At 43.7% G+C, this 20,343-nt stretch overlaps 1 protein-coding gene across 1 annotated transcript in view; it reads right to left on the reverse strand.

Annotated features, from left to right (window-relative positions):
- Positions 1-5,627: 5,627 nt before the first annotated feature.
- Positions 5,628-20,343, reverse strand: part of Mdn1 (midasin AAA ATPase 1) — a 124,039-nt gene continuing 109,323 nt past the window's right edge. The window contains exons 89-102 of the mRNA XM_032904871.1: positions 19,037-19,356; positions 18,619-18,783; positions 17,815-17,916; positions 16,811-17,012; positions 15,339-15,506; positions 14,790-14,953; positions 13,734-13,823; positions 12,737-12,852; positions 11,995-12,169; positions 10,021-10,094; positions 9,455-9,569; positions 8,759-8,822; positions 7,423-7,565; positions 5,628-6,862 (exon numbers count right to left, since the gene is read on the reverse strand). Coding sequence (XP_032760762.1) covers positions 6,674-6,862; positions 7,423-7,565; positions 8,759-8,822; positions 9,455-9,569; positions 10,021-10,094; positions 11,995-12,169; positions 12,737-12,852; positions 13,734-13,823; positions 14,790-14,953; positions 15,339-15,506; positions 16,811-17,012; positions 17,815-17,916; positions 18,619-18,783; positions 19,037-19,356 — 2,087 coding nt within the window. The 3' untranslated portion in view covers positions 5,628-6,673. The remainder of the gene's footprint in view (positions 6,863-7,422; positions 7,566-8,758; positions 8,823-9,454; positions 9,570-10,020; positions 10,095-11,994; positions 12,170-12,736; positions 12,853-13,733; positions 13,824-14,789; positions 14,954-15,338; positions 15,507-16,810; positions 17,013-17,814; positions 17,917-18,618; positions 18,784-19,036; positions 19,357-20,343) is intronic.

The raw sequence follows: 20,343 nt of genomic DNA on the forward strand, positions 1-20,343 counted from the left end.
GACTGCTCTTCCAGAGGTCCTGAGTTCAATTCCCAGCAACCACATGGTGGCTCACAACCATCTGTAATGGGATCTGATGCCCTCTTCTGATGTGTCTGAAGACAGTTACAGTGTATTTACATGTAATAAATAAATTTTTAAATAAAAAACCCTAGAAAAATCTGTAATGAAGTTGGCGTTAAACTGTTAGGGTCCAAGCTGAGCAGACAGGAATCCACGCAGAGCAAGAGCTTTACTTGAAGTAGGCAGAAAGGGCTGAGCAGTCAGGGACAGCAGCACAGACTCGAGAGCTCATTGCATTCTTGCACGCTCACCTTGGTAAATATTTAAGCAGATGACAAAATTTCATTGTAACCAGGCTGCTACTGATCCACCAGGGCCACAGAACACACTGCTAGGCAAAGCGACAACACCCTCCCACCCCCAGCCAGAATGTTACAAAGCTTTCAAGCTTGAAAATCACAAATATCTGCCAAGTTACAACTTTTCATCAGTCAGAGTCATCTGCTCTTTCATGGTTAGGAGCAATCATTTTGTCTTGGGTAACAAAGATTGAGGAAGAAGTCACAGCTACCCCTCTAGAAAGCTCCCCTAGAGCCTGGGAACATGATCTTAACTTCAGCTTAGGATCAAAATGGAGTCTGACAGCAAGGTGTTATTTGTGTGGTCCCAAATTGCTTATAACAAAAGGATTATCATTAAAGAAATCTATACATGGTTATATATGTATACACATGTGATTTAACACTTGTCTAGGATACATACATGTGTATGTGTGTGTGTATGTAACTTGGTTCAACTCTGTGAGAATTCATAACTTGGATTTAATTCTCAGTCACTAAAAAAAAATCTACTAAGAAAACATGTTTTTAAATAGCAACCATGTGACTCTCCATCTTGGCTGATGTAAGCAGTCACATGGCTGGTTGTCATCTTTACTGCAATAAAGAGTACATGCCAAGTGACGTAACCACCATCTTCATGTGACCATGTGGTATAAACAATTGTACTTCTTTTTTTTTTTTTTTTTTAAAGATTTATTTATTTATTTAATGTATACGAGTACACTGTAGCTGTCTTCAGACACACCCAACCCCATTACAGATGGTTGTGAGCCACCATGTGGTTGCTGGGAATTGAACTCAGGACCTCGGGAAGAGCAGTCGGTGCTCTTAACCGCTGAGCCACCTCTCCAGCCCAACAATTGTACTTCTTTGTCCTAAAGAGTTGTTTATCGGGGTTGGGGATTTAGTCAATGGTAGAGCTGCCTAGCAAGCGCAAGGCCCCTGGGTTCGGTCCCCAGCTCGAAAAAAAAAAAAAAAAAAAAAAAAGAGTTTATCTCCCTCTTAAGTGTATCTTTCTTCAGACGCACCCGAAGAGGGCATCAGATCCCATTATAGATGGTTGTGAGCCACCATGTGGTTGCTGGGATTTGAACTCAGGACCTCTGGAAGGGCAGTCAGTGCTCTTAACCACTGAGCCATCTCTCCAGCCCAGAATTTTACAGATTTTTAACCCCCACCCCACTTTAATTATAGACACTTAATAGGTCCTGAAAGTTTATATTTCAGCAAAAACTTCAGAGATAACAATGACTTTGAATAGGAGATGATTTTTGTAAACAAGACCCAAGAGGAAGGGAAGTAACCAGCGAAACCACCTGCAATTACAAAAATACCTTTTAAACTTTAGCTGTTTTTATGTGCACAAAGCCCCCCTCACCCCTCCTCCACTGTAGGCTTACATTTTTCAAAATCTGCTATAAGGGACTATTAGGGAGAGGAAGATGGTTAATAGGATAAGGGTTAAGTGGACTTGTTTAGACATTTTTTGGGGTAATTCCAATCTTTGTTGTCAGTTCAGTCCACTCATGAATTATCAGCAGCGACTTGATCCAGAAGGTACAAAAAAGTCCATTGAAGCAGCAAGAAGCAGCCAGAATACTCCCATAAGTTCTTTGATGTGTCTATGAAGCTATGACAAGAGATCAGTGGCAAGGACCAATGCTACAGCGTCCTCAGTGAAGACCAGCGTTAGTGAAGCCCAATGAAGTCCAGCAAGGCAAACCAATGCCAGAGCCCCGCCCACTGTTGGGTTACACTCCTTCCAGACATCAAGTGTCCTCTCCAGCCAACCACCTCACGCCCTTTCACCAGAGAGCTTCCACCTGCCTGTTCTCACCAAAACATCCTCTCACAAGACAGCTTCCAGAAAAATAAATACACATGACACAACCGAGTCTCCAACAAAACCAGAAATTCCTACTTCCAGCCCTCAAGTCAGGGAGCCAACTTGGATCTGAAAGAGACAGGACAAATCCCATCTCCAGAAGTAGTTTTCCAGTGAATTAAAAACAAGGTGTGACACACACACACACACACACACACACACACACACACACACACACCCCCTGTTGTGTGTATGTATGTGTATATATATAAAATTACATATGTATATATCATATCCAAAAGGCACTTGTTTTCTGTTAACTGAGGAGCTGAAACAAGAGCAAGCACCTCCAGGCTTAGTGGTGCAGAGACGAAGGCAAACACATAAACACAGGGCAAGAACACAGCTGGTGTAATTTCATGGCTGGACTGAGCTGGGCTGCGTCGACCAGGTTTGAGCTCTCAGCAGGACTGTGTAGGAGCTGGGTGATGGGGATCGAAGGGCTTGAGATCAGACCCTGAGGGGAGGAGAGCTCAGAGAAGAGGAAGAAAAGGCTGGGAAGGGGGTACCACGTGAGGAGAAACATGGAGACTGGGAGAGGAGAGGAGGTAGCTGGGGGTACACAGACAAAAGACAGATGGAATCAGAGGACGGAGGTTCCTGGAACCATGAGTATAATCCCAGAAAGGAAATCAGCACAACTCATGTAGCCAGGTGACAAGGGCAGAGGCCTTCTCCCTTAAAGGTGAAGTACGGGCTGGAGAGATGGCTCAGAGGTTGGGAGCACTGACTGCTCTTTCAGAGGCCCTGGGTTCCATTCCCAGCAACCACATGGTGGCTCACAACCATCTGCAATGGGATCTGATGCCCTTTTCTGGTGTGTCTGAAGACAGCTACAGTGTGCTCATAGAAATAAATCAATCAATCTTAAAAAAAAAAAAAAAGATTAGGCACACACGCCAAGTTGGCTTCTGATCATTAAGTAAAAGATCTTGGAGAACAGAACCAAAGGAGACAAGGCAGGGACACATTAATAAGAAAAATGCTACTCTCTGGGCAGAATCTGTCCAGAATGCATCCAACCACTCATACGGTTCAGCCAGTCAGCCATTAGAAACCCAGGTCTCCCAAATACTCACGGAGGTGGAATCAGAATCCCAGGACCTTTATTGGTGTAAGAGTTGTCGTCTTAGGAATGCCCAAACCTAACAGGGATCCTTACATGGCCTGGCCCTCTTAGGCCTTAAAGTTCCTCAGGAAGCCTGACCTTCTCAACTAGAACTGAATTTGGTGAGCAAATGTAACTCCTAGAACCAGGCCCTGCTCTTTGTTGTCAGGGAGCACAGCAGTCATTCCAGACCCTCTGGGCTCAGTGGGAGGCCTGGCATGTCTTCAACACCTCATCTTCCCCAGTGGCTGGGAGGGTCTGGAGTGAGGCAGACTCAGTCCTGTGGGGAGAGGAGGGAGGGAGGGAGGGAGGGAGGGAGGAGGATTTCCTGGAGCTCCTCATATACTACAGTCCAGACAACTACACATCCAATTTAGAGTTCTTTATTAGCCAACAACCAAGGGCAGGCTCTTGCCCCAGATACTGAGCACCAAAGCTCGGGGGCACAGGTCTTCTAAGGACAAAACCCATGAAGTCACTCCTGTCAGTTCTAGGTCAGAGGGGTCAGGTAACATGTTCTGCCTATACACTGGTAGGCGTTTTGTTTATTCATCTGGGCCATGGTCAGAGGCACGGCACTTCCTCAAGTGTTGCTAAGTGTGACTGTTAAGAGTTCAAGATGGCATCACCTCAGTCACTTTAGTAAGGATTCCAGGCACTGGTACCTTGCAGCACTCTGGTTTCCTGTCAGTGGTGGAGAGGGGAAGGCAGGCACAGGAGAGCTAAGCAGGGTGAGAAGCTTGCCTTAGCCTGTTTACAGAGCTCTGAGGGGTTTGATTCTTTGTTTTTTGAGACAGTGTCTCACTATATAGATCTGGCTGTCCTGAAACTCACCTGCCTCTGGCTTCCCAGTGTTGGGATTAAAGGATTGCCCTACCCAGCCTTGCTTCTGAAGGGCTTTTCAGCTGGAGAAAGCTACTTAGATACCACAAGTAACATGAAATAGAATAAGCAAAACAGTTGAGATGTCAGGCGGGAAACAGAGCTGCAGCTGCAGTACAATCAGAGGCAAAGAAGGGATGACGAATGTCAGATAGCTATGCTAGATAGACGTGTGGTTAGGGTGTGTGGTGTGAGTGTGTGTATGTGGTGTGTGGTATGTGTTTGTGTGTGTATGTGTGGTATGAGTGTGTATGTATGTGTGTGTGATGTGTTTGTATATATGTGGTGTATGTAAATGTGTTTGTGTGTGGTGTATGTGTGTAGTGTGTGTGTGTGTGTGTGTGTGTGTGTGTGTGTATGAGTGTGGTTAGGGTTTTGATGGAGTTATAAAGAAGACCCATGGGGGAAACTTCACCAAGTCAGGTTATGCAACAGTAAACAGGCAGGCAGACAGTGCTGAGAAGAAATTGTGTACCTGAGTATACCATTCAAATCTGGTATATCCAAATACAGTATATTATTTCACATAAATGGTGTCAAAAATTACTAGTATATATTAAGTCTGTTACCCAAGACAGACACTGTCAGTTACCAATGCAGGACAATACTTGGTGGTGGTCTCATAAGATTATACTAATCTTGTAGTTGTTTTAAGTATCATACACTGTACTTATACAGTGACAATGTCTTGCTGCTATGTGACCTACAACTACTTGAGAACACCAAAGATCACCCTTGCTGTGCCTTCATACACTTTCACCGTCTTTTGGTATTATGTGATCCTGGAACACGAGATTCACCTGTCTCTGCCTCTCAAGTGCTGAGATAAAGTGTGCACTACACCACTACACCCACCTTCACAGGCTTTTCTGATTAGATGATTTTACAGCTGTAGTGATGGGAACGTTATCTGAATAAGATCATGACGACAGCATGCAGACAGTGCTTAAATATGAGGCCTTAGCTATCTGGCCAGACTGGGTAGCTGCGGATAGGCGGTTGGGGCAAAAAGCCCAACCATCCCCTTTCCTGTGACATCCCAAGTTGAAATGGCACCTATTTATATGATTTCTGCCCCAAACCCCAAGCACTATTCTATGGGCCAAGAAATCACAGTAAGTACATGATTTGGGAGGCTCTTTCTCAGCTAGACACGCTGATTGCAACTGTAGTCAATGCGACGTGAGTGAAGAGTTATTTCACAGAACAGAATCTTTATACCATGCCATGCGGTGCTGTCAACTTACCCCTTTCCCTTGCTACAAAGCCTGCATGCAACTCCCGAGTCACAGAACTGAGCAGCTGATATTGAACTCCAAGTTTGTGTGCTAGCACGGTCTGATCAGCAATAGGGTCAATGCCCAGGCACACTCTTTCAATCCTGTCATATTTTTCATACTCCACTAAGAATGATCAACTCAACAATTATTTAATAGTTTTCAGAATATAAGCTGCATAGCATTTTTGAATAAAAAATAATATAACTTTAAGTCCATGCTTTAGGACACTTTGTTAAACAAGAAGCAATCTGTCTTTGATGACCACCATAAAAGGGTGGCACACTTCACAGTGTCATCTGCAAACAGATATGGAGACAGATGTATAGCACAATGTATACAGACAACATTTAAATAGAATACAACACATGATTTCAAGTATTCAAACACTGCTTTCTGGCCAAGTAAAACTGCCCCGGCCCCAAGGGAAGCAAACCTAAGACTACTGTGCTGTGTGAGAGGAGGACGAGCTGCTGAGTCCTTTTAAGCCTTCCACAACGGCACTGGCTTGGGTAGCTCGAAAGCAGTATGAGGAACAATTTTCCTCTTAGTACCGGGGGAAGGCTGGCTAAAGAAATAAATTACAGCAAGGGGCTATGGCAGCCCGAGAATGAACAAGCGAGAATCACCTGTCCATTATTGCATAGTCTCCTGAGGCAGCCACTGGCAAGGGCACAAACAGCTGCTTCATTCTTGTGCAGCTCTATGATCACCTTTGCTGGCTGCTTTTATGAGAACACATCATCTAAGTGTTCTACCTTCTAAGCAGGGTAAGACATGTCAACCAAGTGACTCTATGTAGAGCGCAAGGCAGGGACCACAGTCCAGCTCCCTTTAGTCTCTGTCCAAAGGGCTGGCATATGCAGCCCATGATCCTGGGTTCATTTCTCAAGGTGTTGAGCAGAGGAAAGCAAGTGGCTGAGCTCTAGAGAAGGCGCAATGTGATCTTTCTGTGCCCAGGACAGCAGGGAGTCTGAGAGCTTGCACTAAGCTCTTCTGTGTTGTAAATACAAATGTATAGTGCAATTTTAAAAAAATGTTTTTGTAACTGTTGGATAATTAAAAAATCCGATCCAAGACGAAGTAGTATGAGAGCACTGAGTTCACACACTGTGTGGGAGGGAGCTCCAGAGGAGGTGCCGTGCCCCCGCAGCCTCCCTACAGACTGTGCGCTGCTCTAGGAATGGTCAGACGCAGTGACCAGCTCAAACCACTGCCTGAGGGCATCACTGAGGGTCTCAGGAAGTGCATTCACATCCCGAAGAATGATGTAAAACGGAAACGGAAACTCTTCCATGTAGGATCGGATTTCGGGCATCTCTCCTGGTCCTTTAAATATCGGTACTTTAATGTCCAAGATAGAATCCTGTTAACAAAAGACATTTTAGAGGAAAAATTAAATAGATCCTCGACTAGTTCATTAGTTGACAAGAAAAGTTGACATAAGAGAAACTTCCAAAATGTTTATGAAGAAGGCAGCTCTTTCTTTCAAGGAAGAAGCTCAGTTCTTTCAAGTAAGAAGAGGAACAAACAAGAAACTGCTTTCCTTGCATCAGTGTCTCTGCTTTTATGGAGAAATCCCCACTTACCTGGCCAGTTATGATCAGTGCAAGCTGTAGCTATATGCTTCCTCAGACCCTGAGTTTGTCAGCTGCTAGGATGGTATGAGAAAGACTGGTCTCCATTTAAAGGAGCTCAGGGACCACCACTCTGACAACCACTATTCTGTTCACATAGAGGCAAACTATACTCCAGTGGAGGGCTTTTTGCAACTGTGAATCTCTGCTCTCCTACTCACGATTCTTTCTGTGTTGGGAAGAATACTCTTCACCTGGCAGGGTTGTGTGGAGCAACCCTGGACAGAATTGCAGCTACACTTCGGAATAAGTTCTGCAGAATTGTGGCCTTTGGCACTCGCTCACTCACCCGTGAATTGGGATTATCCAACACAACAAAAATGACGAAGATGTTGGCATTCTGGGCAGCCTGGACCGCTGCTAGGACTCTGTCTTTGCCTTCGAGGAAAAGGCCTCGTCCATCAGAAACTATGAGGAGCAGCTGAGCAGTCTCTGCAGAAGCCATGCATTGAAGGAGGGAGGGAAAATGCAAAACCTATGTTAGCAATTGGAAGCCATCTGTGGGCTTTCTAAAGACAGACAGATCCCCGGAACTGCCACATTCTCACACAAACAGGAGAGACAAGACACTCAGTCGGTCAGCACAGCAGACGGATGGTCAAGTTTAGATCAACTCTATTAAAGGCAAAGCATGTGGGCCACGGGAGAGAAAGGCACTTGCTGTTTACTGACAAGCTCAGTCCATCCCTTGACACTCACACAATAGAAGCACAAGTTGTTCTGTGACCTACATGCATAAGTCTGTGGACTTCAGCAGTCATAGAGATGAACAGGCCACAAGAAGTGGCCAAATCAGTAACCTAGAACTATCTCTTCCAGATTTCATATATTGTCTTCTGGACTTTTCTATCCAGGGACAATTCCATGTCCCTAATTTCTTTCCCTTTCCCTCTTCACCAGACAGAATCAGGGCTAAATTACTGCTATATTTCAAGCCTGAAAGCAATCATTTTTGGATTATGTTCTATAGTGAGTGTGAACTTTATACTATATTACAACTTAATCTGTCATATAAATATGTTCCAATTTGTAACTAGCGACTATCAATTATAAGACTTAAAATGAGTTCAGCATAAATTTCAGAATAAATAATGAATAAAGAATTCCATCCATGACAGAATTCCACCTTTTTGTTTTTTCCTATAGAGAATATTTTAAAAGGTGATGGGGGCTTAGAGGGACTCAGAAGATGACTCATTTCGTAAAATGCTTCCTATGCAAGGAGGAGGACCTGACTTTGGATTGCCAGCACCCACATAAATGTCAAGTGTGACAATGCATGCCTGTAAGCCCAGTGTTGGAGAGTGGGGGACAGAAGGAAACTGCGGTGTGATGGCTAGCCTGGCTCTGAGCTCCTGGTTCAGTGAAAGACCCTGTCTCAAAAGATACACGAGCAAATAAACAAAGAAAAGTCTTCAAGGAAGGCTTCCAAAGTCCACTTCAGGCAGGCCCCCACACACACATGCTCTGCACATACGTCAACATGTACACACTCACTCTGAAGTTAAAACAAAAAAACAGCACAGAGAGAGAGAAAAGAAACAGAGAGAGAGAGAGAGAGAGAGAGAGAGAGAGAGAGAGAGAGAGAGAAGCAGTTCTTAGCAAAGAGGAAGAATGTGGCTCACCTGGACTGGTGTTCTGTGATAGCTTCTGGGCAGCTGCAAACATTATGGCTACAGATTCTAGAAACTAAACAGAACCAGCATAAATTAATACAACTATTTAAGCTCCGCTTTCATAACTACAGAGATTCCCATGGCTTCTGACCTAGGACTGTCTTCCTACTGTGCACCACTGAGCACTGACACGCTTAAGGACAGACAGGACTGTCACTGGCTAGTGTCTCTACCTAGTGTTCAACAGGACACTCCAAAGGAAGAAAGACAATTACATGAGCAGCCATGAACAAAGCGGCCTCCTCTTTCAAGTTAGTAAACCTGTTGAGCAAAATAGCAAGAACTAAGAATGGAAGGCTGCTGTTTCATTTTCTTCAGAAATCTCTAGGTTTTAGGTTTTGTCTCTAGGCTTAATGAGAGACCAGGCCCAAACCCACCTGACCAATAGAAAAACTTTGTTTTTCAAATGTTTCAAACTGTTCTATTAGGCTAAAGTCAATGATCTTTGAGGAGTGAGAAAGAGGAGTCCCACTTGGTTAAGGGAAGCTGAGGGAACTGTTTTAGTGACATACAGGCTGAAGTTACTACTATGTATTGTCATATTGCCTGACCTAGTTCCAGAAAGTGTACAGGAAGTTCTAAAAATTGTCTCTTACTATCAGCTTTAGAATTTGTGCGAAACAAATCTCAACTTCATTGGCATACCTGAGCAATCTTAGTCTTCCTTTGCTGGAATTTGCAGAGCCGTAGAACTTGAGACCCTGAAGAATCATTAAACTGCTCATGGAATGGGTGCAACAGCTTTACTGACTCTCCAAAGCTTGAAAGAAAAATCAGACACAATATGATCTCTTCAGCCACGTGACCCAAGCAATACAGGTTGGGGCGACCACATCTTTAACCCCAGGACTTGGGAGTCAGAGGCAGGCAGATCTCTGAGTTGGAGGCTAGCCTGGTCTACAAAGCAATTTCCACGACAGCCAAGATTACAGAGGAACCCTGTCTGAAGAGACAAAACAATCAAACAAAAACCAAAGGCAGTATTAGGGGATGGAGAGATGGCGTCAGCAGCTAAGAGCATCTCATCCAGGTTTGGGTCCTACCACCCACTGGTGGTTCACACTATCTGTAATTCCAGTTCCAGGGATCTAATGCCTTGTTTGGCTTCCAAGGGTATTGCATGCATGTGGTACACAGACATACACAAAGGCAAACCCCTGTACACTGGAACAGAAACAAACAAAACAAAAACTTGTGAAAGGTAACATTACCTGCACACTGCAATCTGACCCACTTCTAGGAGGGTTAGAGCATTACCAATCACAGCCAACGACTCAAATGCAAGCTACGAAGATGAAAGAAGAGTTTAAGGCATCAAAATTCCCCTAAATCAGTTTGCTTCAAGACTTCACAGAAAACATTTTTTGTATAGCAAACAGGTGAACAATAGTACCAAACTGTCATACAACCAACTCAGGCAGGAGTCCTCCTGTGTTTAGCTGCAATACACTGATGGAATGGTTGCTCTATACTATGTAACCACAGTGGTATTGATAAACATGTTCCTTAAATGCAAATTTTCCTTTCTTTCCATGGCAGAGCCTAACTTTAGTTATATGTAATAAAAGATTGTAAGAGTTTGAACTAATTCTCTTGTGGCAGACTCAGACATAAGAACTGAGTTACAAATTTTATTGCCAGAGTTTTCCCAATTTCTGAGTCTCCAGTCAACTTTGCAGAGAACCTTTCTCTCTGTCTACTGTGTGCATGCTTCCTGCCTACAGCAAATGCCCTCCTTCAATGTTGATTCTGCCTGCAATGCTTGAGAATTCTCCTGCCTTTTAATTCTTTAGCTGGCAGAGAAAACAAATCCAATTAAGACCCTAGATTATAACACTACGGCTTAAGAGTGTTGGTGGAAGGGGAGAATATGTGTTTGTGGTTAATCTTTATTTTCATTTTTTGTGCTTCGCCACTCAAAAGACCCCATGCAGCTTAAAGATAGGCTCAAAGCAACTTAAGTTATCAAGTCAGCTAGACAACGGAAATCCCTTGAAACAAAATTACTCATTTTGAAAATAACACTCCTGTCACAGAAAGAAAGAAAAATCTAGCCCATCATGAATAAAGCATAAGAAGAAAATTGTTACTCATTTACAAATGGCTACTAGCACGCCTAACTGATTGGAAGAAACAAGGTTGCCAACTTGTGGGCCCTAAATTTCAGGGTAATGAGTAAATGATAAGGCAGGGAGCTGAGGCATCTCCGTGGCCTCCACCTCACTCCCTAAGCTGTGAGGTAGCCAGGCTGAATGCAGCCCTTTGCACACCTGGTGTGGAGCACACAACCGTCACACTTCAGCATTAGTGCAACACAAACGCATCTCATCTTAGACATGGGATGTGCACTGGCTAAAGAAACAGTTCATTATCTTCATCTGCAGCAAATCCAAGGAGATTTAAAAGTCAAAGCACTCCATTCTAAAGTTTTACACAGAGACAGAACTTTAAAGACATGAAAAACTGGACAAGATTGCTAATTAGCCTTTGTAAATGAAATAATTTTCTTAGTTTTTTTCATTCCTCTTATCAAATACCTGTCTTTAAACAAGTCTATTGGTATAAAGGAGAAGGGAAATGAATGAAATGAAAAACAAACAAACAAATCCCCCAAACCGCAAACTTGGTTTAAAAAACAAATCCCTCTTCACTTTTAATTTTTTTTTCAGTTTCTGGCCAGAATTGATTTTAACAATTCTTTTATCATCTATATTGATAAATCAACCCAACACAGTGCCCACATATGAAGAACAAGCTGAACTGTAAGGAAATTAAAGAAAACTCTTATTACCTTCTGCTGCATAAATGACAGCAGTTTTAGAACAAATTGGTTAAAGAAGCATTAAACTAAGTATTTTACATATCCATCATTTAATTGTCTTCATCACCGACGTAGGTACTGTTAGAATCCTCTTTTTTTTAAAAAGTGAAGCTGATAATAAGGTACCCAGAGTTATGAGGAGAGGGCTGTGAGCTGGACTCCGGGCACGTTCCAGCTTCTTCAGGAGAGCATCGCATCTTAGGAGCCGCTGGCGTATGCCGATAAAATCACTGTAAAGAACTAGCATCCCCGAGACACCAAATCGTTTCAGAAATCCCGTGGTGTGCGATCTTAAACCCCTTTCTAGATGGAGCCGTCACATCCTTCCTGCCAGCTGTCCTGAGCCTGCTTCTTCTCCCCTTACCTGTTTGGTGTGGTTGTCTACCATGCTTGAGGAGTCATCGATGGCCAGACAAATCTGATACTGCCGTTTACTGGGCTTGGTCCTACGAAGCCAAATCCTGTCTTTTCGAAACTGACTAGCAATGTATGGAATGATCTTCCGCATGTTCAGCCGTTTCCCTGTTCGATAGTCTCCTCTGTTATAGGAACCAATGGGAGCAAAGATGAACACAGGCTCAGGTCTCAGAATTTTAAGACAAAAATCACATTATTAAAAACTTAAAACATCCAATGCAGACTGCAATTTTTATAACTGCCAGCCAGAGCACTGGCCTGGGGTCTGACTGTAATAACAAAGCCTTTCCAGAATAGCTAAAACACATTTACAGAATTAGAGAGTAATTTTTTTCTGTATTAAATACAAAGTCTCATTTGCTTCCCTTTTTCCATTCTAAACGACTTTGACCAAATCTTTGTGGTTCTGATCCTAGCTGAATAACACACCATAAGCACAGTAAGTAGCACACATCTAGGGCTGTTTCCCACACAGCAGAATGTAAGCTGCCTTCATTTATGTATTTCCTCATCACAGAAATGCACACAGAGTGTTACTAGTTACAGCTAATGGGGGGACAGTGGCAGACACAATAGTGCCCAGAGAGCAGAAATAGCAACCCAGAAGCCAACACCATAAATGTTTAGTGCTGAGTGTAATTGAACTGACTGTCCCTGACCTCTAAGAGTCGAAAGCAGGGAAGACTTACCGTAGTTTGGCTGCCTGGGTAGGCTCCAGTAGGAGGCGCAGCTGCTCACACAGCTGTTGTGAAAGAGCTGCAGTTAGGACTAGGTAATTCTGCCACATCTCAGCTGCGGCCTTCTCCTAGGACAGCAAATAGAAATTACTATTGAAGTGCTGAAGCAGAGAACTTGCACAAGCCTTCTCAGCAAAAGCACTTTAAAGCTTTTCTCAGCAAGCAGCAATCCAGCTAAACAAAGCCCACTTGCTCCCAAATCCCATTAACATGCAGTTCAAAAGGGAAAAACGAGTGAGACAGGCAGTTAACAATGGGGATTCACAAATAACCCAACAGTTTGCTCCTGCCAGTTCAAGAACTGGACCTGATGCTTTGCACAGTGGCCTGTGAATGAGGACTCTGGGAAGGCTCAGGTACCTGAACATGCATCGGTTTTCAAAATGGAGAGTGACAGTGCACACAAATCCCTCAACAGCACAGATCCACACACACACAAGCCTCATACTGACTACAGCAGAGCATGGAATACATTCGTGGTAGGGAGAATGATGATAAACACAGGATATAGGCATGCACATACACTGTGTATTAGAGGTTAAATCATTAAAATACATGCCACATAGCCAGCAAAGATCTGGGAGACCATTTGAGGCTACATAGCACGAACTTTTGCCTAGATTCCTTACAAAGCCAGCAATACAAGTTAAAAGAAGCACATATGTCTGTTTTAATGAGACTACAGGTGTCGTGACAGAATAGGTAGAACCAATGGACGCCCAGCTTAGAGAAGGGTCTCAGAACAGTCTCCATTGCCTTTTACAAAGATAACTGGAGCTAAGAACCTACTGAGTTATGTCTTTAAGAAAACAGGTGGGGATTACATTTGGAATGTAAACACATAAAATATCCAATTAAAAAAAAAAGTTCAGGCAAGTTATTTTGTGAAAAAAACAAAACAAAACAAAACAAAAAAAAACCCAAACAAACCCAAACAACTCTGACTCACTTCTTCCGCATTCCCATAGTTGTGCGTCTGCCATGTTTCCAGCTGCCTCTCCATCTCTTGTCTCAGCTCACTGATATCTTTTAAAAAGGGCTAAGAAGGAAAAGCTATGTAAGTGGTGGCCCAGGTTGGAATCAGCAATTTATCACTGACTGTCGTCCTATGGTGTAACCTTGATGCAGTTGTATGCCTGAACCCACAACTCAAGCAAACTTAAGGGTGCAAATCAGATGACTCCATTTCTTGTTTTCAGGATCAAATAGATGAACGGAACTTTTATCGCTTATAAATATAGCCTAGTCAAACAAAACCCCAAAATCTTTTTGTGATCCACATATAGGTGACCAGAGGACAACCGACAACCTCAGGGGCTTCTTCTCTACTTTCTGATAAGCCTCTATCTCCACAAAGTCAAATTACTATGGAGCAAGGCTCAGTTACAAGGCTCCTCCTGTTAGGGAGAGATGGTTAAGTTAGCCAGTGCATGTCTTACAAGTGTGATCCCAATCCCAGAACCCATGCAGCAAAAGCCAGGCAGGCCGATCCACAGTGCTGAGGTAGACACACATGGACAACTGCAGCTGGCTGCTCAGCCGCCTTAGCTCCTTGGAACATTCTAGGTCAACCAGAGAACCAGTCTCAGAAAACCCACACCCCAAAACAAACAACCAAACAAACAACAATGGATCGCCCATAAGGAATGTAACCTGAGCTTGTCTCTGGCTTCCACACGCACACACACCAACCTCACTGACTACCCTTGCACCCCCCCAAAAGTTAACTGTCATAAACTGTCAATTGTAAATAAGTGGTGGCCCCGGTTGGACTGCCAATACTCAAGAGCCAATGCCAAGAACTAGTGCCACCATAATGGGTAAGTCTGGGCACAACTTGTAGTTAACAAACAATATACCATTTCCTAAAAGATTATCTGTCATACCAAAAGTACTCTTAAAACTTTGGTAAGACTTAATATTCCAAATGAGCTTTCCATAAAAGTTCTAAAGTAACTTAAAACTAAAAGTTAACAAGTTAACAAGCAAGCTATGAGTTCAGTACTTGGAAAACTGTATCCACAAGGAGTTGACGGAGCGTATGGATAGTTGACTCTCGGCTTCGTTCTGGCCTCTCATTCTCTATCTCCTGGTGAGATGTGGTTGTTCTTGGTTCTTCATCTTCTTTTGTTTTAAGCGTTTGCATATCCACCTCCATCTCACTAGAGCCTATTCTCATAGAAAGACAGTTTCATTTATCACGTGGTTCACTAGTGCCTGTCCTAAATGACTCAAACCTCAACTCGATCAACAATTTTCACACGTGTCTCTGTCTACTCCATTTCCTCATTTTCTTTACTCTATGCATATACCTTATGTAATAAAGGAATCTCTATAATAATCAAGAACTTACTATTCTGCTTTTTCAAACATATTTTAAAAAGACAGATGTGAGTTTGTCAGAAATTGTTTCTCCTCGATGACTGATCTTCAAGACTCTTTTCTGAGATCATGATAGGTGAATTACTCACCTAAGACAGAGATTAGAATAGGAAACAGCCAAGAGTCGACTTGACAACAGTCCAAAGAAGACAGAAAGCATGCAAGGACTCACCAGAGGCTGTAGCAGTCTCTGACCTGACTGCCTCTGGCTTTAGCTGCTCTGTGTCCTCTGCTCTGATCAGCTCCTCCTCTGTATCCATGAGGATATCTTCTTTCTCCTCCTCCTCCTGATCCTCTCCGGAGGCCTTTGCAGTCTGCTGCTGTTCACTACTGGCCACATCTGCCAACAGTACATAGAGGGACAAAGCTTGATTTTTCTGCAAAGAAAGGTGATGCTGAACGGGTTATCATCTCTGTCACTTCCACCTTCTAAGATTTACTAAAGCTGGTTCTCCACTGACCGACCACGGGGCCCAGACATTTGCTGGCCTAGATACCTCCTGCTGTTCTATTGACAGACCTGCTTCTAGAGAGGTTACAGTACATACCCACACGTGGAAAGAGAAGCTGCATTTATCTGGGTTTTTACTGACACAAACAGAAAAGACAGGGTGTAGTGTGGACATGTGACTTGAAGCAGCTACTGAAACCCATGCTTGGAGTAACTTGTGAATAGAAAAACTAGACATAAAATGGGAGTGAGAAAGAAGTCTCAGCATTTTAATCTTAGACAAGTTTTAAAGACCTCACAGCTCTCAGAGATTTGAGAAAATCTATAACCATGTCTCCGATAGCAAAAGCTAAGAGTACACTCATGTCAAGGCATGATCCACTCTCTCTGTGTCTTTCTTTCCCACAACAAAGGACTTCACATATAGACTGGCCGCACACCTGCTATGTAGTCAAGGGTAAACGTGAACTTCTAGTCTCTGGAGTGATGGGGTCACAGACACCATACTGAGCTTTATGTAGTGGCAGGCATCAAATCCAGGGCTTTGTGCATGCGAGGCAAGTCCTCTCATCAACTCAATTAACAACCAGAACTCAGCATGCCTTCACCATCTGCTGCCTATCACCTTCAAGTCACCCAGTGTCACAAGTTTATGGAGCCTTGCCTTATTAAAAGTCATGACACACTGCCTAATGTGAAGAAGGAACAAGCCCATGCTCCAGCCTGAGGGATCTGGACCAAGTATATACACAATGACCAACTTTCTCTTTGGTGCTCGAAACTCAGAGAGAAACACAGCACTGTCATCATTTCTGTCCTGTGCTCAGAGGTACACATTATCATACAGTTTACTTCAGGAAGAGAAGAAAGCAGAGACAGGGGAATTGTGATGACTGGCCACTGACCTCACCCTCCCCATTTCTATCATGGCTGTTCACTGTTCAAGGACATTCCGTAACATTAAATGCCAAGAAACTGAAGGCCAGCACCAGGTTTACAGCATGTGGCATGAGGATAGAGGGCTTACCCCAAGAACCCCGAGTATTTACACTTGGCTACAGTCACCTTAGTGCCAGAAACAAGTTGCATTTCTGCCTTATCAAAATATTGTACTGAGAGAAGAGTTAAATGGCTATTTCTTCCCCTTCTCCTTTGCCCAGGAGGCTGTCACGTGGCATAGCCGAGCACCATACCGTAGGTTTGTGCATCATAAGCATCGCTGCCTTGTTGGATATGCTCAAACGTGTCTGCATCTTCCACCTGAGCCTGGGGCTGGGCTGGCTCCTGTTCAGTCTTCCTATCCGTGTCCACGGTCCTCAGCCTCTTACGCACATGCTCATTGTGGTCACCTATGGAGCGTTCATTGTCAGCCTGCCCAGGTCTCCTCTTAAAACTCTGCAGGAATTAAGGAGATCATCAGAGCCTTATTTGCAAAGGCGAAACCTCAACACAACCAATGCTCACTCCCAGGGACAGCCACACAACAGTGGGATTCAATACAGCTATTAAAAGAACGGCTATTATATTCTTATATAACTTTTATCCCCCCAACCCCCAGCTCAGACTGGCTTTGAATTTGCTATGTAACTAAGATAACTTTTCAACTCCTGACCCCCTGTTTCTGCCTTCCAAATGCTGGGATAAAAGGTATATGCCATGACTAGATTTATGATATAAATTAATAAAGTCAACAAAGCAAAGAAACATACGTATGTATGTGTGAAACTGGTGGCATTCCCTTGGTCTGGGGAAGTCCCCAGAAAACAGCATGCAGGCTTTTAGGGGAGTGTTTGGTTTGCCTTTTGAGAATAGCAATTTCACAAGCACAAATATACCTCATTTAAACACTGTTAAGTGTGAAAAGCAATGGACAGTAACAGAGGAAGTCTGGTTAGCTGGTGCTGGACGGCAGCAATAGCAGTGAGCAGGGAAGGCCTTCTGGTTGAGGTCTTCTTTCCAAGCCTGTCATTTTTCAGACAAGGCTGGAAATGTTGCCATTTGTTGTTGCTGTGTGCGTGTGTGCATGCGTGTGTGCATGCGTGTGTGCATGCAGAGCTTGTGGAGGTCAGAAGAGGAGTTAGGTCTCCTGAACCGCTGAGACGTCTCCAGCCCTTTCGCTTACTATTTATAATCACTTCATCCACAGCATCTTTTTCTGCTTGCCTTCATCTACATTTAATCAAAGAATGATAGAAACCTGGGTATTCTTGTTGGTGTGTTGCTGGGAGGACAAACGCGCGATAAAATTGGATTCATGGCCTTCTGCTTGGTTTGCATCTGCAGCTCCACTACCATGTTCCTAAGAAATCCAAACCAAAAAGGAGGGGAGAAGTTAAAGCCGTGGCTGCTGTGATACCCTGGGTCCGACACTGGGTCTCAGTGTTCTATTGATTTCAGTGGGCTACCTCCCTGTATACCTGCTGTTGCAGAATTCCAGTGCTAATACAGTCCTGCTGGCACACAGCAGCACAATACTGACCCACTGCTGGGCCCTGATTGCTCTGATCAGTTCCTTGTCTAAGGGAACATAGGGTCTTATTCTGACAGGCAGACAGAACAGCTTGAAGTGCTGCCATTAGAACACATTACTATTAGGTCAAGAGAGAAGTCATTTCTTTGTGAAATTAAAACATTTAGAAGCCCAGCAAACAGCAGGGAAAAGTCAAACACCATTAGAGGTATAGGGTTGTCCAAGAAGCCCAAATTTGACCTTTCTATTCTTGCAAGTTTTTTGAAAAATAACATAAACCTGAGGCTCCCATAGAACTTTAAATCTAGTAACTTTTCTTAATAAGGTCATCACTCAAACACAGTCTACAACATATTCTTAGTTTCCTAAGAAGCACATACACAGAGGAAACAACCATCCTCTCCAAGGAGAGATGATTCTTTACACATCAACAAATGAACAAACAAAAACAAAAGAACACAGTGGAAATCACACTTGTTGAAGAAAATATGTTATCCGACAGACAGTCAGATGAGCATGGAGATCCATCACCTCTTTCCCCTGCTCCTTTTCCGGTGCAGCCCCAGCTAGTTCCACGGCCTGTGCACTCTGCACATTGTCCACTCCAGTCTGCCCACAGGAGTCATGCTCCTTTCTCTCTGTGGCCTCTGGCACTTGCTCTTTAGCATCAGACTTCTCCCCCTCCTCTTCCTCCTTCTGCACAGAAAAAACAAACATGCTGTGGGGGATGAACACAAGGGTGCCTACCTGGAAAAAGATGCCTGCCTCACTCCTTGCTAAGGTTAGTGGGGGGCAGGGACTCTGTATGAAGGAGACTGGTTAGGAGAGAGTTTTCAAGTAAAACATAAAACTTTGTAGTGGTAAAGAAATACCTTACCAAAGATTCTGCTGGCATGAAGTGTTTTCCCTATTGCTTTTAATACAAGAAAAGCTCCACAACCCGTGTTACCTGAGGCTGAAGATCTTTGTCAACAGGGCTGACACCACTCTCTCCACTTCCATCAGTGGCGGCCCTGTCTTTGTCTTCCTCCTCTCGCTCCTCCTCCTCCTCCTCCTGCTCCTCCTCCTCCTCCTGCTCTTCTGCGTGGCTGGCTGTATCTTTGTCTTGGTCATCAGCTCCTGTGTCCATTCTCTCCTCGTCTTCCCTGGGGCCTTCGTCAGGCGCAGGTGGACTTTCACCCTCGCTCTGAGCAGCCTCTGGTTCTTCAACCTCACGGTCTGTTTCTTCCATATCTACTGTTTTCTCTTTGATCTCCAAAGGATTCTCTTCTGATCAAAACAACAATTTTTAAAATTCTTGAATTCTTAATCTGGAAGGTGGCTACAAAAATATTTTATTTGGGCATGCATGTGGTATGGGGACAGATGCAGCCAGATCCACGTGGACGCTGAGGTTTAACTCAAGTCCTCATGTTGCAAGGCAGGCACTTCAGGGACTGAGCTTTCTCCACAAGGCTCCGCGGTTCATTTGTCAGAAGAGTATCTCTACACTTTGGACATTTTAGAAAGCTATTGTAGCCAGCAACATATCTGTTCTTTGGCTCATACATACTAATCTAAATGAGCCTAAATAAAATGGATATCTTAAGGAAGATAGGACACTATGCTCTTAGCAGATTTAATCTTAATTTATGTATGCTTGGTTGCTGGAACTAGGATTAAAGTCAGATTCCAAAACTAAGACTTTTCTATACATGGTCTTAGGTCATTCTTTGTAACTTACTTTTTTTGGTCTCAACATCTATCTAAAAATTACAGCTCTCTCTCCTAAGGATGTAAGTCAATCAAATCAGCGAAGCTGTCTACACCTTTCTGTGAGGTTGGTCAGCCTCAGGCCCTTCAGTGAGAATTTCCTATCATCCTCAGAGGAATCCTTAGGGATGAAATGGGTAGCCGAGGCTCTAGGTTACTATCATAGTAGGTGTGACTCTCTTAGGGTTCTTTGCTCTCACTCTCCATTATCATGAACAGCTAAAACCATTGTTTCTGTAGAAGAGCTGCGTAAAGAGCCTTGACAGATCAAGACTGCCTGGAATGTACATCGACCCACCAGACAGGAACACGGTAATTAATGGCTTTGGAGAAAGAGGTGTACATGATAAACATCACCAGTCCTTGGCCATGCAAAATGCAGGATGGGAAGTGACAACAGAAGACAGGTATACCTGCCTATGTGTTGGAGGTTTATTTCTGGCCTTGTCATGCCACTGGCCAAAAAGAAATCAGTACTGCCATTGCCAATGACCCCTAGCTATG

This window comes from Rattus rattus, chromosome 1 (genome assembly GCF_011064425.1).
Source record: "Rattus rattus isolate New Zealand chromosome 1, Rrattus_CSIRO_v1, whole genome shotgun sequence".
Lineage (NCBI taxonomy): Eukaryota > Metazoa > Chordata > Mammalia > Rodentia > Muridae > Rattus > Rattus rattus.